Source organism: Dendrobates tinctorius, unplaced genomic scaffold (assembly GCF_039654945.1).
Source record: "Dendrobates tinctorius isolate UK_male_01 unplaced genomic scaffold, ASM3965494v1 ptg000038l, whole genome shotgun sequence".
Lineage (NCBI taxonomy): Eukaryota > Metazoa > Chordata > Amphibia > Anura > Dendrobatidae > Dendrobates > Dendrobates tinctorius.
The window spans coordinates 23,594,966-23,614,138 of NW_027361706.1; the positions used below are offsets into that span (position 1 = coordinate 23,594,966).

A 19,173-nucleotide genomic window follows, 5' to 3' on the forward strand; every position below is an offset into this window, starting at 1 on the left:
GAACTTTGACTTTTTGCAGTCTGATCACAATTACAAAGCACTGCAATGCTTTTTAAACTGTCAGTGCTGCACTCACACAAGCTTGTTAGATCATGCTCTGTGCATGGTCTAACAAGCCTACTAGCCCTGGTGACCCGGAATTCGTCATGATGACATCGGGTCACCATGGCAAAGATCGTCACCTGCATTACATCATCTCGCTTCCCTCTCCCTTCCTTCTAAATGCTGTGATCGATATCGATTGCATCATTTAGGGGGTTAAACAGCTGGAAGTGGTGCGGACACCACTCCTGGCAGTGAGAGCCAGTTGTCAGCTGTCAGATTCACTGAACACCCAGCGGTGATCGCGCGTGCACAGAGGTTGTGAGCGCAAGATCGCCAGGACGTATCCATTTGTCCAAGGTCGGGAAGGGGTTAAAGGCTGTACAGACTTGGGGCTCAAGTCTGCAGTCACTCCATGTCACTGCGGACTAGTGAAAGTTTACAGCACACACTTTCAGAATTCTCTGGCGCTGGTGTTGGATGCAGGAAGTCACGTGACTGCAAGTATGCAATTTGCATAGTCCTCCTTATCACATTCCAATTAGACAAGTCCGTCTTCGCTCAATTCACTAGTATTGAGAGAGCTTGTGCACGTCTAGTCGGCAGGTGAACACTTTTAAGCAAGTTGCATATTTGAGGTCATGTGCCAGTCCACTCACAGGAGGCAGAGAATTCTGACAGTGTGCGCACAGAGTGCTGTGAGGATGCACAAATCTGCAGTCACATAGAGTGAACTTGAACATCCCCTTTAAGTAGATAACAGATAGGAGCTTGCTCCAAAATGCTTACAATCTAGTGACATCCTGTTGATTGTCTCATTATTCGGGCTTGTGCAGACGCCCTTATTACTCAGACAACTGCTATCTGTCGTTCTGACTTATATATCCATCATACAGCGCATACTAAAAAGTATATACTTATGGGGGCAGATCTAAAAAAAAAAATAAATATTAATTTTAAATTTTTTACTGAAAAAGTTGAATTCTGATCAGATCAAGTTGAATCAATTTTAATGTGAACTAAATTGAGATAACTGTTCAGGAACCGCTGCACTATTCTAATAGAGATTAAAGAGGTTGTCTGGCAATAGGTCACAAGTCTTGTGTGACTGCAGACTTGTGAATCTTCATGTCGTGTGCACTGTGTACTGTCAGGATTCTCTGGTAATGGTGACGGGTGCGTGGTCACAAGTGTGTGATTTGTACACATACGGACACATGCCGACTAGATGGGCGTGGCCTCGCTCAGTGCCACTGTATTGAGCGAGGCTGGATAAGTCTAGTCGGCATGTGACCACATGCCTGCACTGCTCCCAATGCCGTCACTGGCGAATCCTGACAGTGTACAATGCACGTAATGTAAGGATTCACAAGTCTGCAGTCAAGTAGAGTGATGTTCATCCGGAGAGCCCCTTTATAGTGCCCAGTTCTGCTGATCAGTGCAGGCCCCAGCAGTTGTACTGCAATCTTACGGATATGTGACAACATATTTTTACCGGATAACCCCTTTAATGACTATATGGTATGGCTTGATAAGATGGAAATCACTATCATACAGTGACAGGTGTATTATATAGAAGCGCCCATTTCTAGGTGGCAATTAGTATGTTCATGAGAACAATGTTTGCCTACGCAATCAGATTTCTTTTAATGGCTGCGATCGTCAGGGATTTTATTTTTAGACGAGCGCTGTCTAATGCTGCGTCCTATATGTACTGTATAATCTGCACAAACTTTTCCATCTGTATGAATACAATGCGCAGCTGATTAGGCAGAATAATATGCAATCAGGATCATCATAGCAATGTGGTTGAGTATTAAGAACGCCATAATGAAGTGTAATATAGAAAATTATATATCCTTCCCCTACTGCTTGAAATCACTGAATGAACTTGTTGAGACAGGGACAAAAGATATATTAAGAACAAAAAAAAAAATCACAAATAGTGTCAAAAGCTAAAGTGGCGTCATTAATACCACAAAAAGAAAAAAGATTAAGATCTTCGTCAATCTGTGGAGCATTTTGCAGTGCACGCTCACCGTTGGTGATCATACATGTACTAGCAAATTGCATAAATAGCTATTTCTTAATATACTTTAAAAAAAATAATTTCTTATTTTACACGGAGCACAATTATACTGATAAAAGTTAATTTAGAATTTATTGATGGCTGCAGCTCCACAGACGAACAAAGCGGCAACGTATTATCGGTATTACAAAAAAGTGTAGCAACCAATCAGACTCCGGCTCTTTAGAAAATGAGAGTAGTAGTCTTATCGATTGCTATGGGTAACTGCTCCTTCCATCAACTATCGAATAAGAAACCACAGGAAAATTGTACTTACTATGTACTCCTCATTCCAGCACTGGGGACAAGGGGTCTTCTTTCCCTACAAAATACATCAGGGTCAAAATGGTGTCCACATAAAATTGTAAATGCAGCATGGTTTTCTCAATATCTTAATATATCCAAAGTCTACTCAGGAGTCTTAAAAACTCCCTAATAATTAAGATGCACCTCAAATGACAAAGAAAATTATCACAATGCAATTTTTCCAAATGCAGATTCCTCCATGGTGTGCTCATACCGGTCTCCTGTATCCAGAAGGGAAGTGAGTGCAGTAGAATGTAAGGTTATGTTCACACAGATGGTTTTTTTAGAAGCTTTTTTGAGCAGAATGGCTACAAAATACTCCTCAAACACCATTTCAAAAACTCTTTCAAGCTAGAATTCAGGCATAAAAGCTTTGAAAAGTTGTAAAATTTAGGCGTAACTTGGAGTTTCTCCAAAATTTTACAACTTTTGGCGTTCTCACACCAGTTTCTCCCAGCTCCGACAAAGTGAGTGGAACTGGGAAGGGACGGTGGCACCAAATTCATGACGAGCACTGGCATTCACTACATCACAAATCTTACTCCAGTAAGGACTGGCGAGGAGCACACAGAGGTGTATGCCACTCATCCGATGCTTCTGATTCATGAGGAGGCACATGCAGGCTTGGACTGGCCCACCGGAGAACAGGAGAATCCTCTGGTGGGCCTCTGTGGAAGAGTGAGCCATCACCCTCTTATAGGAGCAGTGCTTGGCACAATATACTTGAATCACAATATACAGACAGTGGCGGCATCTTATTCTTTTCACAATCTACCCAGCTCATTGTTATATAAACTAGTAACTGAGGAAAATGTCACATTTGCATTTAGTTGAAAAGTGGGGCCCAGGAGTTGGTTACTAGTGGCACTCCAGTCAGACACTGAGCACATGCCTTTTCATGAATCGGAAGCATCTGACTCCAGCATGCCCCCTCATCACGCCGGTCTTCATGCATCGGACCCACAGTATTAATTTCTATTGGAAGTTAAGTGCATAGTGAAACGTGTGTAGTGTAGTACAATAAATGTAGTGCATAGTGTGTAGTGTAAGAAAATCTTTTAGCTAGAGACTTGGGGACAGACATAGTTAAAGTTCGGGACTAACCCATAGTGGAAGGGGCAAGCCTCAGTGAAAAAAGGAACTGCTTCATGATAGGATGGAGACAGGGAAGTGCAGTAATCAAGGTCAAGTTGAAGTACAGTGTGCTGCTAGTGCCAGCAAGAATCTATTGCTCGGGGCAGTGGGAGGCCTTACTGGAATTCTTTGCAGACATACCTGCAATGTCCGGAGCTCAAAGCTAGTTTCCGGTTACTATGAAGAATGCCTTATCCTCTGGCGTGCAGGGGATGATGGAACTGCGTGAAGGGAAGGGAAGGGATCCTGGGTGTACTGTGGAACTGAACGGGAAATCCCACGGGCTGACGGAAACAGTAAATGAAGGGATAGTTCAAAAGAAACAGAGAGTAAGGCTGAACATGGGGACCTTACTAAGGAATCAAGGAATAAGAAGCGTTGTGCCCGATACTGCGTGTTGCAATCTGATGAACTGTTCTGTAAACTTTTGTTTTACCTCTGACACTATTTAATTTGATCCAGTCTCCCCATTGTTTACCACATTTGCCAACCGCTCCATTTTTAATATATACCTTTTTCTCCATTAGCATTGTATTTTTTAATCATAGTACATCAAAAAGAAATCTTAAAAAGTCAATTTTATTATATATGCATAAAAAATGGAAAACTATAGAACATACTTGGTAACTGGATGTCCTGATAACTAAGGCGACTCAGTTTCACCCTGAATTATTATCCTATTTTATTGTACCTACCTAACCAGGGAGGTTGGCACCGTAAATTCAGAGATAAATGTGGTGCCTCCGCTCCTTGATGACTATCCTTATATGTCCCTATATGTTAATTTACTATGTTTTGATGACTTTAGGATTATTAGATACACTTAATAGTTTGCATTATTTAATCATCAAACTATTTTACCAATCATGGGAGGGCTACTTGCTAGCCATGGTTTGGCAGTAGTCGTCTTTACATGGTAAAATATTTTAGCTACGGCAAACTGAGCTGGAGAAGATCCTCCAATGTTCCCCACTAGACCCAGAACACAAGATTTAGGATTAATGGAAATTGGAATGTTAGAGACCTCACAAATTAGTCTGCTGACATTTTCCCATAACTCCCCCAATTGCAAACATGACCAAAACATCTGAATCAGATCTGCTCCCTCTTCCCCACAGCGGGAGCAATGATTGTCGGCTCTGAGACCCATGGGCTGTGTTAATCAATATCTGCTGTGTTGAGTCCAAGATGTCCTCCCATATGTCCCACATCTCTCTCCTATCTAATTTTGACTATGGTAATAAGACCCTCCAGAATTCCTGGTAGCAGAAAATTCTACATCAAGGAGATAATAGCCTTAGTACCTTTACCCCTCACCACATAATCTAGTTTCCCGTTGACTGAGATGGAGAGATCAGAAACCGTTTCCTGTGGCCTTATTGCATGGCTCAATTGTAGATATCTGAAAAATTCCAAATTACTCAAGTTGAATTTCCATTTTAGTTGTTCAAAGAAGCAAAAATGACCATCCGGATACAATTCATACAAGTGTCACAGGCCTGTTGTTTCCACTCCCAACTTACTCCAAATGCAGCAGTTCCTTCAAGCAAGGGTTATTCCACAGAGGGGTATATTTAGAGCATTCCCCCATTCCCAATAGTTTCATACAAGTCCACCATGTTTTTTGCATAAGAAGTAGGTTAGGGAAACCTACGGACGTGACCTTAAATTTATGTGATTCTAAGAGGTCCAACAAATTATCCTGCAGCTGGGGTGATCTCTTAAGGTGAGATCTTAGTGATTGCTTGCCCCGGCCTAATAAATATGAGCTAAGTGCATGCATAGAAGAAATACATCGGACTCAATGTCAGATGTGTTCTCTTCTCTCGGCAAAAGCTGGCACAGAACTGCCTTTATTATTACAAAGAAAAGATCATGTACCAGACAGGAAGAGAGCTTCGCACAGCTTCACAGCAGCCATCGTGTCGGTCTGTGACAGGTCCATGTTAGGTCTGCTCCATATATGGTCTTCAGTGTATCCACTTCACATTCCAAGGATTCCAGGGCATAGTTCCAGGATGTAGACACCATCTTGCCACACCACATACAGTCATGGCCAAAAGTATTGACACCCCTGCAATTCTGTCAGATAATATTCAGTTTCTTCCTGAAAATGATTGCAAACACAAATTCTTTGGTATTATTATCTTCATTTAATTTGTCTTAAATGAAAAAACACAAAAGAGAATGAAGCAAAAAGCAAAACATTGATCATTTCACACAAAACTCCAAAAATGGGCCGGACAAAAGTATTGGCACCCTCAGCCTAATACTTGGTTGCACAACCTTTAGCCAAAATAACTGCGACCAACCGCTTCCGGTAACCATCAATGAGTTTCTTACAATGCTCTGCTGGAATTTTAGACCATTCTTCTTTGGCAAACTACTCGAGGTCCCTGATATTTGAAGGGTGCCTTCTCCAAACTGCCATTTTTAGATCTCTCCACAGGTGTTCTATGGGATTCAGGTCTGGACTCATTGCTGGCCACCTTAGATGTCTCCAGTGCTTTCTCTCAAACCATTTTCTAGTGCTTTTTGAAGTGTGTTTTGGGTCATTGTCGTGCTGGAAGACCCATGACCTCTGAGGGAGACCCAGCTTTCTCACACTGGGCCCTACATTATGCTGCAAAATTTGTTGGTAGTCTTCAGACTTCATGATGCCATGCACATGGTCAAGCAGTCCAGTGCCAGAGGCAGCAAAGCAACCCCAAAACATCAGGGAACCTCCGCCATGTTTGACTGTAGGTACCGTGTACTTTTCTTTGAATGCCTCTTTTTTCTCCTGTAAACTCTATGTTGATGCTTTTGCCCTAAAAGCTCTACTTTTGTCTCATCTGACCAGAGAACATTCTTCCAAAATGTTTTAGGCTTTTTCAGGTAAGTTTTGGCAAACTCCAGCCTGGCTTTTTTATGTCTCGGGGTAAGAAGTGGAGTCTTCCTGGGTCTCCTACCATACAGTCCCTTTTCATTCAGACGCCGACGGATAGTACGGGTTGACACTATTGTACCCTCGGACTGCAGGGCAGCTTGAACTTGTTTGGATGTTAGTGGAGGTTCTTTATCCAACATCCGCACAATCTTGCGTTGAAATCTCTTGTCAATTTTTCTTTTCCGGCCACATCTAGGGAGGTTATCCACAGTGCCATGGGCTTTAAACTTCTTGATGACACTGTGCACGGTAGACACAGGAACATTCAGGTCTTTGGAGATGGACTTGTAGCCTTGAAATTGCTCATGCTTCCTCACAATTTGGTTTCTCAAGTCCTCAGACAGTTCTTTGGTCTTCTTTCTTTTCTCCATGCTCAATGTGGTACACACAAGGACACAGGACAGAGGTTGAGTCAACTTTAATCCATGTTAACTGGCTGCAAGTGTGATTTAGTTATTGCCAACACCTGTTAGGTGCCACAGGTAAGTTACAGGTGCTGTTAATTACACAAATTAGAGAAGCATCACATGATTTTTCAAACAGTGCCAATACTTTTGTCCACCCTCTTTGTTATGTTTGGTGTGGAATTATATCCAATTTGGCTTTAGGACAATTCTTTTTGTGTTTTTTCATTTAAGACAAATTAAATGAAGATAATAATACCAAAGAATTTGTGTTTGCAATAATTTTCAGGAAGAAACTGAGTATTATCTGACAGAATTGCAGGGGTGTCAATACTTTTGGCCATGACTGTATATTACTAGCTTATGTAAGGTTAATAATTGATTTCATTAGCCATTCTCTCCTTTACACTGCCTCGTCAGATGTTTCGGGACCACTCATCTCGCTTCTTGGAATTCTTCCAAGGCCCACCCTCTAAAGTGTTGAACTTGGAAGTGAGAAAGTATCCCCAAGCATGTGGCTTGGGTAGCTTTAATTTTTCGAGTTTTATTCTTGGAATACTTCTTTCCCAGACGAGATCTCCGGAGATGTAAATTTTCGGGAATCCAGACTAGAGAGTTGTGAAGGGCATACAGGATGCACATTTTGATAAGACTGGTTCTACCGGTAATTTCCCCCAAGCACTAACTTTATTTCTAGCTTTGATAACCAGGGACTCAGATTTAGAGGCATATAGTCATTGGTCTCTTTTGCAATATAGATACCTAGATATTTAAATTTCTGAACTATGTTTAGTATAATATCCGACCCCACCATGTCTCTTGCATCCCCGCTCCTTGAGTTTAAGCAGGGCTTGCCTGAGTGCTGTCAATCAAGAAATTACAGTGCTCATCATGCAAACTGTCGGGGCGTAACAGTGCACTGAGCTCTTGACTATGCCAAGGGTGGACCGCAGCCTCCACAGTAGATGGCAGTGATCGGAAACCATAAGATGTAGCGATGTGACGCTGCAATCTCAACATTGCGTGACAAATATTGTCATGTATCTTTAGCCCTATGGTCAGAATTTTGGATATTAGGTAGGCAGACCTAGTTGAAGTCTCATTGCTATTAATATTGAAACCCCTAAAAACGTCAAAAGTTACAAATTAGGATCAATGATAGTTAAAGAGTCTCTGTCATCACATCAAGAGTCCAGTTTATGCTCTTGTTTTATTCCTGCTGCTTTCATGACTATTCATTTTTTTTGTTTGTTTCTTCTAAAATCCGCCATCTGGTTCCAAAGATTTGGGCTTTTTTATTTAGTGATCATTTTTAATGGTTTTTACTTTTGATAGGATCTTTTTTTAAGGAAACCTTTTTTTACAGCATTTCTATTGTCAAACCAATATTACCAGAATTCTACACAATTTTACAATTAATTTCTTCCTTAGATCAATGCTGAATCACAAGGAACATGTTTAAGTTCTGAAACACTAAAATCTCTGTGTATTCCAAATACATGGCTCATACTGTCCCTCTCCAAAAAAAAACACCCATGCATAGTTTGGCTTCATTCTATAGATAAATTGGACAGAAAAATGGATGCTTTATCTCTACTGCCACCTAGTGGTGGTATTGTGGTATAGCACAATAAAAATACACAAATTCATCACAATTAGCTATATTTACAGTGGAGAAATACGGCTTATACTATATCCGTGTCTCAGAGGTTCTACTGATCACTGAATCATCTTTCAGTCATTCATTTTTTTTTTGCATATGAGAAAAAACTGACTGTTTTTCATCAGTTTGCTGGATCTGATTTTTAGAGAGACCTACTGATATGATTAGTCGAGTTTGATCTGTGACTTTGATTTAAAAAAATGTCCTTCTCCAATTTTTTTTCTGGCACACGTTTGGTCCACAGAGTAATGCGGATATTTGAACAGTTCCATAGACTATAATGGGTATGTGTTGTACTAAAATAAACATGTATAAAACATGTACATGACAATGGGACTTCTGAATGAGGTATAAGCCAGGGATAGACAAACTGGAAATGCAGAGTTCTGTGGGCCCCAATGCAAAAATTTGACAAGGGCCCCCACTAACTTGTTGGTCAGATGTATGGGTTCCTGTAATAATGTCCTCTGTCCTGGCCTTATCCTGTAATAATGTCCCCCATCCTGTAATGTCTCTCATCCTGGGCCCCATCCTGTAATAATGTCCTACATCATGACACCTGTCCTGTAATAATATCCCCCATTGTGGACCTTTCCTGTAGTTGTGTTCCCCATCCTGTAATAATGTCCCCATCCTGTAATAAAGTCCCCTGTCCTAGCACAATCCTGTAATAATATCGCTTGTCCTGTAATAGCGTCCTCCATCCTATAATAATGTCCCCCATCCTGGCCCGTTCCAGTTGGAATGTCCCCTGTCCTGTACAAATGTCCCTCGTCTTGGGTCCTTAATTTAATAATGTCCATCGTCATGGATGGCCCCCATTCTTTAATAATGTCCCCCTCCCTATAGTAATCTTCCCATCCTGTATTAATGTCCCCCGACTTAGGCCCCTGCCTGTAATAATGTCCTCCATCCTGGGCCCCATCCTGTAATAATGTCCTCTGTTCTAGCCTTATCCTGTAATAATGCCCCCCATCCTTTAATAATGTCTCCCATCCTGTAATAATGTCCTACATCATGACACCTGTCCTGTAATAACATCCCCCATGGTGGACCTTTCCTGTAGTGGTGTTCCCCATCCTGTAATAATGTTCCCACCCTGTAATAATGTCCCCTGTCCTAGCACCAATCTTGTAATAATATCGCTTGTCCTGTAATAGCGTCCTCCATCTTATAATAATGTCCCCCATCCTGTAATAATTTCCCCCATCCTGGCCCTTTCCTGTAGTAATGTCCCCAAACAGTAAAAATATCTCCCGTCCTGGGTCCTTTATTTAATAATGTCAATCGTCCTGGCCTCCATTCTTTAACCCCTTCACTACCAAGGGTGGTTTGCACGTTAACTACCGGGCCAATTTTTACAATTCTGACCACTGTACCTTTATGAGGTCATAACTCTGGAACGCTTTCATGGATCCTGGTGATTCTGACATTGTTTTCTCGTGACATATTGTACTTCATGTTAGTGGTAAAATTGCATTCAAATAACTTGCGTTTATTTGTGAAAAAAACGGAAATTTGGCGAAAATTTTGAAAATTTCGCAATTTTCCAACTTTGAATTTTTATGCCCTTAAATCACAGCGATACGGCACACAAAAAACTTAATACATAACATTTCCCACATGTTTACTTTACATCAGCACAATTTTGCAACCAAAATTTTTTTTTGCTAGGAAGTTATAAGGGTTAAAAATTGACCAGCGATTTCTCATTTTTGCAACACCATTTTATTTTTAGGGACCACTTCACATTTGAAGCCACTTTGAGGGGTCTATATGATAGAAAATACCCAAAAGTGACACCATTCTAAAAACTGCACCCCTCAAGGTGCTTAAAACCACATTCAAGAAGTTTATTAACCCTTTAGGTGCGTCACAGGAATTTTTTGAATATTAAAAAAAAAATGAACATTTAACTTTTTTTCACAAAAAAAATACTTCAGGTTCAATTTTCTTTATTTTACCAAGGGTAACAGGAGAAATTGGACTGCAAAAGTTATTGTGCAATTTGTCCTGACTACGCTGATACCTGATATGTGGGGGGGAACCACTGTTTCGGCGCATGGCAGAGCTCAGAATGGAAGGAGCGCCGTTTGACTTTTTCAATGCAAAATTGGCTGGAATTCAGATCGGACGCCATGTCACGTTTGGCGAGCCCCTGATGTACCTAAACAGTGGAAACCCCCCCAAGTGACCCCATTTTGGAAACTAGACCCCCCAAGGAACTTATCTAGATATGTGGTGAGAACTTTGAACCCACAAGGGCTTCACAGAAGTTTATAACGTACAGCGGTACAATTAAAAAATCATATTTTTTCCACAAAAATGATCTTTTCACCCACAATTTTTATTTTTCCAAGGGTAACAGGACCCTAAAAGTTATTGTGCAATTTGTCCTGAGTACGCTGATACCCCATATGTGGGTGTAAATGACTATTTGGGCGCATAGCAGAGCTCGGAAGGGAAGCAGCGCCATTTGACGTTTTTGGCTAGAATTGAGATCGGACACCATGTCGCGATTGGAAAACCCCTGATGTACCAAAACAGTGGAAACCCCCCACAAATGACACCATTTTGGAATCTAGACCCCCCAAGGAACTTATCTAGATGTGTGGTGAGAACTTTGAACCCCCAAGGGCTTCACAGAAGTTTATAACGTACAGCAGTACAATTAAAAAATCATATTTTTTCCACAAAAATGATCTTTTCACCCTCAATTCTTATTTTTCCAAAAGTAACAGGACCCTAAAAGATATTGTGCAATTTATCCTGAGTACGCTGATACCCCACATGTGGGTGTAAACCACTATTTGGGCGTATGGCAGAGCTCGGAAGGGAAGCAGCGCCATTTGACGTTTTTGGCTGGAATTGAGATCGGACACCATGTCGCATTAGGAAAGCCCCTGATGTACCAAAACAGTAGAAACCCCCCACAAATGACACCATTTTGGAAACTAGACCCCTCAAGGAACTTATCTAGATGTGTGGTGAGCACTTTGAACCCCCCAGTGCTTCACTGAAGTTTATAACGTCTGGGCGTGAAAATAAAAAAATCGTATTTTTTCCACAAACATGATCTTTTAGTCCCCATTTTTTTATTTTCCCAAGGGTAACAGGAGAAATTGGACCCCAAAAGTTGTTGTCCAATTTGTGCTGAGTACGCTGATACCTCATATGTGGGAGAAAACTACTGTATGGGCACACGTCAGGGCTCGGAAGGGAAGTAGTGACGTTTTGGAATGCAGACTTTGATGGAATGATCTGCGGGTGTCATGTTGCGTTTGGAGAGCCCCTGATGTACCTAAACAGTGGAAACCCCCCACAAGTGACCCCATTTTGGAAACTAGACCCCCTAATGAACTTATCTAGATGTGTGGTGAGCACTTTGAACCCCCCAGTGCTTCACAGAAGTTTATAACGACCGGGCGTGAAAATAAAAAAATCGTATTTTTTCCACAAACATGATCTTTTAGTCCCCATTTTTTTATTTTCCCAAGGGTAACAGGAGAAATTGGACCCCAAAAGTTGTTGTCCAATTTGTCCTGAGTACGCTGATACCTCATATGTGGGAGAAAACTACTGTATGGGCACACGTCGGGGCTCGGAAGGGAAGTAGTGACGTTTTGGAATGCAGACTTTGATGGAATGGTCTGCGGGTGTCATGTTGCGTTTGGAGAGCCCCTGATGTACCTAAACAGTGGAAACCCCCCACAAGTGACCCCATTTTGGAAACTAGACCCCCTAATGAACTTATCTAGATGTGTGGTGAGCACTTTGAACCCCCCAGTGCTTCACAGAAGTTTATAACGACCGGGCGTGAAAATAAAAATATCGTATTTTTTCAACAAACATCATCTTTTAGTCCCCATTTTTTTTATTTTCCCAAGGGTAACAGGAGAAATTGGACCCCAAAAGTTGTTGTCCAATTTGTCCTGAGTACGCTGATATCTCATATGTGGGAGAAAACTACTGTATGGGCACACGTCGGGGCTCGGAAGGGAAGTAGTGACGTTTTGGAATGCAGACTTTGATGGATTGGTATGCGGGTGTCATGTGCATTTGGAGAGCCCCTGATGTACCTAAACTATTGAAACTCCCCACAAGTGACCCCATTTTGGAAACTAGACCCCCCACGGAGCTTATCTAGATGTGTGGAGAGCACTTTGAACCCCCAAGTGCTTCACAGAAGTTTATAACGCCTGGGCGTGAAAATAAAAAAAACATTTTTTTCCGCAAAATTATATTTTTGCCCCCAATTTTTTATTTTCCTAAGGGTAACAGGAGAAATTGGACCCCAAAAGTTGTTGTCCAATTTGTCCTGAGTACGCTGATATCTCATATGTGGGAGAAAACTACTGTATGGGCACACGTCGGGGCTCGGAAGGGAAGTAGTGACGTTTTGGAATGCAGACTTTGATGGATTGGTATGCGGGTGTCATGTGCATTTGGAGAGCCCCTGATGTACCTAAACTATTGAAACTCCCCACAAGTGACCCCATTTTGGAAACTAGACCCCCCACGGAGCTTATCTAGATGTGTGGAGAGCACTTTGAACCCCCAAGTGCTTCACAGAAGTTTATAACGCCTGGGCGTGAAAATAAAAAAAACATTTTTTTCCGCAAAATTATATTTTTGCCCCCAATTTTTTATTTTCCTAAGGGTAACAGGAGAAATTGGACCCCAAAAGTTGTTGTCCAATTTGTCCTGAGTACGCTGATATCTCATATGTGGGAGAAAACTACTGTATGGGCACACGTCGGGGCTCGGAAGGGAAGTAGTGACGTTTTGGAATGCAGACTTTGATGGATTGGTATGCGGGTGTCATGTGCATTTGGAGAGCCCCTGATGTACCTAAACTATTGAAACTCCCCACAAGTGACCCCATTTTGGAAACTAGACCCCCCACGGAGCTTATCTAGATGTGTGGAGAGCACTTTGAACCCCCAAGTGCTTCACAGAAGTTTATAACGCCTGGGCGTGAAAATAAAAAAAACATTTTTTTCCGCAAAATTATATTTTTGCCCCCAATTTTTTATTTTCCTAAGGGTAACAGGAGAAATTGGACCCCAAAAGTTGTTTTGTAATTTGTCCTGAGTAGGCTGATACCCTACATGTGGGGGTAAAACACTGTTTGGGCACATGGCAGAGCTTGGAAGGGAAGGAGCACCATTTGACTTTTTCAACGCAGAATTGGCTGGAATTGAGATCAGACGCCATGTTGCCTTTGGAGAGCACCTGATGTGCCCAAACAGTGGAAACCCCCAATTATAACTCCAACCCTAACCTCAACACACCCCTAACCCTAATCTGAGCCCTATCCCTAACCCTATCCCTAGCCCTAACCCTAACCCTAGCCTTAACCCTAGCCCTAACCCTAGCCCTAACCCTAGCCCTAACCCTAGCCCTAACCCTAGCCCTAACCCTACCCTAACCCTAGCGGGAAAATGGAAATAAATACATTTTCTTTTAGTTTTATTATTTTTCCCTAACTAAGGGGGTGATAACGGGGGGTTTGATTTACTATTTATGGCGGTTTTTATGTTTGGCGGCTGTCGCACGCTAAAAGACACTTTTTATTGTAAAAATAGTTTTTGCATCACCACATATTGTGAGCTATAATTTTTCCATATTTTGACCCACCGAGTCATGTGAGGTCTTATTTTTTGCGGGACGAGTTGTCGTTTTTATTGGTACCATTTTCGGGCACATGACATTTTTTGATCGCTTTTTATTCCGATTTTTGGGATGCAGAATGAACAAAAACCAGCTTTTCATGAATTTCTTTTGGGGGGTGCGTTTACACCGTTCCGCGTGCGGTAAAATTAATAACGCGTTTTTATTCTTCAGGTCAGTACGGTTACAGCGATACCTCATTTAGGTCTTTTTTTATGTTTTGTCGGTTTTTTGCAATGAAAACAATTTTATATAAAAAATAATTATTTTTGTATCGCTTTATTCTGCGAGCTATAACTTTTTTATTTTTTTGCGGATGATGCTGTATGGTGGCTCGTTTTTTGCGGGACAAGATGACGTTTTCAGCGGTACCATGGATATTTATATGCGTCTTTTTGATCGCGCGTTATTACACTTTTTGTTCGGTGGTATGATAATAAATCATTATTTTTTGCTTCGTTTTTTATTTTTATTTTTTAAGGGGTTCGCTAAAGGGGTTAACTAATGGGACAGTTTTATAGGGCAGGTCATTACGGACGCGGCGATACCAAATATGTGTACTTTTATTGTTTTGTTTTTTTTTTATTTTCAAAAAATGGATTTATTGGGGAATATTTTTTTTTTTTTTAACTAATTTATTTAGCGATTTTTTTTAAATTATTTTTAACACTTTTTTTTTTTTTTTTTTTACTTTATTACCTTGTCCCAGGTGGGACATCACTGTCCTGTGACAGATCGCTGATCTGTCACATCACAGATCACTGTGACAGATCAGCGATCTGTCACAGGCACTGCTGCAGACTTCCTCATGCCTGCGCTTTGCAGGCACTGAGGAAGCCAGCTTCCTCAGGCCCCCGAAGGCCCCCGTCGCCATCTTGGATTCGGGGGCCTGGAGGAAGGGAGTCCCCCGCAGCAGCGCTGCACATTGCGCTGCCGTGGGGGGCTCAGGGAAGCAAGGAGGGAGCCCCCTCCCTGCCGATGCTTCCCTTTAACCCCCGGTACACCGCGATCGCGTTTGATCGCGGTGTGCAAGGGGTTAACGTGTCGGGGGCGGTCCGTGACCGCCCCTGACACATTGTGCCGGGTGTCAGCTATGATAATTAGCTGACACTCGGCCGCGATCAGCGGCGCTCACCACGTGGGCGCCGCTGATCGCGATGACGTAATATTCCGTCCATGGTAATTAGGTCCATGGACACATGGACGGAATATTACGTCAATTGTAGGTAAGGGGTTAATAATGTCCCCCTTCCTCTTATCCTAAGTCATATTACAAGACTCGTTAAAGGGTTGATTGTGATTTGTAGGATCGCTACTACCAACAGGTGGCGCTATAGAGTTCAAGTCCTCTTCCTCTCTGAAGAGGCAATTTGCATATTATTTCCCCTTCCTATAGTAATCTCCCCATCCTGTATTAATGTCTCCCAACCTACACTTCCTGACAGAAGTTATGTCACTTATCCATGTTATGTAAATAAAAGCTTATAACCTGATGTTAAATTCATTCATTGGCTGTATAAATTATTCTTTTGAAAGCTGAAACCCTCCGAAATGTGGTTTAGGTTAAGAAAATAAATTGGCATCAATGCAGAAATATGGATCATTTAATGGACACAGAATGGTCAGATTTTGGCAAGACAAAAGTTTTGTCGGCCACAGAAAGTAATGTGATATTCAAACAAATAATTAACTTAAATTACAAATATATGTTGCATCACATTGGTGAATGAAGTTGTGGTGCTATCCTAGTTTACATCCTCACCTGTGCTCAGTAAATGATCGGTTAATTAGTGGGTGTGTATAAAAAGAAACCCAGCACCCCAGACCTTCACTTGAGCTGCAACTTGAGCTCTGACAACATGCTAAAAATCCTCCCTGCGACCAAAACCTGGATTATCAAGAGGCTGAAGACCAGATCAATTGGGCCATCCCTATTCGTGGGTTCCGCTCCCAAAACCAGGGTCAGACCTGGAGCTGTAATCACATCTGGCGCTCCCAGCCACGGTTCCAGCGCCGATACCTGGTGGCGGACGGCGGCAGCCGCAACTCCCGGAGTTGTTGATGGGGTGGATCGCGGTTGGATTTGGGCAGGGGCAAGGCCGGTTTCGGCCGGGGTCGTCGGTGGAGGTTGGTGCAACCACGCCCAGTCCAGACGGGGACGCGGTCCGGGCCCTCTGTTCTGCTCCAGAGCTCTCATATATCTCCTCCGGACGGGACTCATCCAATGGCAATATCGGTTGTGAGGTGGTGGCGGACGCTGCAGAGGATGTATCAGCAGTCGCAGCCTCCGCAGGGGCAGCCTGGGGGCGAGTGACTTCTCCTCCCCCATTCTTCTGACTCCTTTTCTCTTTCCATCATGGCGTTCTGGCGTTCTTCTTCCTGACTCGGCCCCTTTCCCGCCACTGGCTTCTGCCTCTCCTTCTTGAGGCAGCATCTTCTTCCAGCGCCTCCATACCAAGCTAGTATACGAACCCCTCGGGGGGTGGGCCATGTTGCTGTCACATAGTAATTCAGGCAGGGGAGGCCCAAGACTATTCGCGGTCTTTTCCTAGGACCTCCCATATCGTCATGCCCTTCTCCGCGCCAGCGGCCATTTTTAATGTTCATTTCACAGTCTATAAAATTGGGTCTTCTGCACATTCTCAAAAGTTTTAAGTCAAACAAATCTTAGGCGCACAGAACCCGATGGCATCGGGTCTCGTCATCCTGTTCGTGACGCCAAGATTGGGTCGCCCTCCCAGGGCCGTAGGGTACTCGGTGCCGGGCCGGTATCAGTGGGATGTGTCACAGCAGCAGTGACCCGGACCGTGGCCCTGGGCGCCCAAGTGATGGGGAAATTGTGTATGGTGGAATGTAGTTAGATGGAATAGTTCATGACGCCACCTGTGGTGTTCGGCAAGTGAGATATTAGGCCGACGCTGCTTGCAGATCCTCTGGGGCTAGTGATGGGTTGCAGCCAAGATGATGAAGCTCCCCACAGGTGGAGCTATAGCCCCAGGGCAGTGTAGATGTAGGGGAAGAGGAGAGGCGCAGGCGGTGTAGAAGCTGATACCCAGATGTAGCGGTGCTGAGTGTGTTGGCGCAAGAATCAATGGAGGACACCAGGGCTTGTAGTTCCAAAGCTTTACTCACAGTCTGTAGTACACACACAGGTGCCGGCCTCCGTGCCATGTCCTCCGGGTCAGGGACTCAGCCAACCTCCAGGCAAGATGGAATGCTCCCTTCCAATGCTCCACCAACATGTACCTTTCTGAACGTCTCCTCTTATAGCACCTTTAAGTGTGAAGCTCTCCTAGTACTGAGTTACACTGGAGTGCCTCCTAACAGATGTTCCCAAGAACTATACTTGTACGGCAAACAGCTGTAGCCTGCTTCGGGGACTCCTTACTCCTGAGTCCCGGCTCTCTATCTGTGTTGCTGTTGTGCCCCCAAGTCTTAGATGGGAGTAGTGCATTTACAGCCCACTACTCCACCGGTGTCTGCTGCAGAACCATTAGTGTCCATACAACCTCGGGGACTGGGCCCCGGCCTTGCGCTTAGAACTTCTAGGCAGGGTTCTCTCCTAACCCACGTCCCCTGTGTTCTCCTATTCTCCTATGTTCTGTACCTGTCTTTCTTTCCTATGGAAGCTCAGGCTTCAGTTCAATGTCTGTCTCCTTCTTTCCTTTCCCGTGCCAGCAGACCCAGGTCACTCAGGTCTGCTGCAGCACTCCTTCCTCCATCCCTCTCTCAGGGATCTTCTTTCCTCACTCCTCTCTGAGTGACTTCCTCCCTCAGACTGACTTGTAATTCTAAACCTTCCCGCTCTTTTATGTATTCTCAACTCCACCCACCTCCCAGCACGTTTCGTGTTCCAAGCAGGGAGCCACCAAAGGTGCTCTGCTACACTCTAAGCAAGAGCCGCAATGTGGCTTTGCTGAACTACCTTGTTGTGTGGGGTGTGAGTGTTGAAGCGTGGTCAGGAGTTCCCACCTTACCTGGATGGTGGAACACCACACCTTAGGAGAAGGTGCAGTACCTCTGTGGCGACTGAGCCTCAGGGGCGCCACATAGGCCCCTGCCTGTAATAATGTCCTCCATCCCGGCGCTCTCCTCAAACACATTTAGATACAAAAAAATAAATGATGTCAGCAGCATAATTCTGGGTGTGCTGATCCAGCTTGCTAATATTTTTTTTTACCCTTTTCACAGGAAAAATATGTCTTTGTACTGTGCTCTACAGTAGACAGAAAAAAAATATTACAAATCGATCACTGAGGACTCTCAATTTTTAACATTTTCCTACTTTATACATATGATTGGACCATTTCTAGGTTTTCTATTCATTTGCAACCTGTTTTTTATTCTAATACATCTGAGATTTAAAAAAAAAATCCATCTGGCACAGTCCGATCAGTGCTGGCAGATTAACGCCTCTTTGACAATATTTAGCATCCGCTGGTTGCTGGTAATGATTATAAAGTGTCCAGGGTGTAGAGTGAGGAGTACAAACAATCTTCTTACACTTTGTCTTTAAGCTATTAAAAAGTAATTGACCTAGATGAATTTGAAAGCTGATTAAAAACATAATGACGCTCTAATGATATAATAAGCATTGCGTGGGTCGGTGATGTACGGTGTTTATGGGATAACCACTTTAAAGCATACCTGTTGTTTCAGTTAACTTTTCAGAACAAGTCGTCATGTGTGAGCATATGGGATGGAGAAAATCCGAGTAACTGATGCCCTCAAGGGCAAAAAATGGACCATTTACCGGAAAGTACAAAAAACAAAACTCTAGTGCTGGAAATGACGTGTATCCTGCATTTTTCACCAGCATTCCCCTCTGCTTCCTCTATCCTAGTTGTCAATTGCTTGTGAGCTAGTGGGTTGAAACTGGCTGCTATGATATTTCCCATACACCCGGGGGTGAGGGATTCTGCTCTCCTGACATTATGCAGCCATACGGAGCAAC

At 43.1% G+C, this 19,173-nt stretch overlaps 1 protein-coding gene across 3 annotated transcripts in view; it reads right to left on the minus strand.

Moving 5' to 3' along the window:
- Positions 1-19,173, minus strand: part of IQSEC1 (IQ motif and Sec7 domain ArfGEF 1) — an 893,482-nt gene that overhangs the window by 501,083 nt on the left and 373,226 nt on the right. For all 3 annotated transcript variants that reach the window (XM_073574276.1, XM_073574282.1, XM_073574281.1), the window contains exon 3: positions 2,388-2,432. In XM_073574276.1, the coding sequence (XP_073430377.1) occupies positions 2,388-2,432 (45 nt within the window). The remainder of the gene's footprint in view (positions 1-2,387; positions 2,433-19,173) is intronic.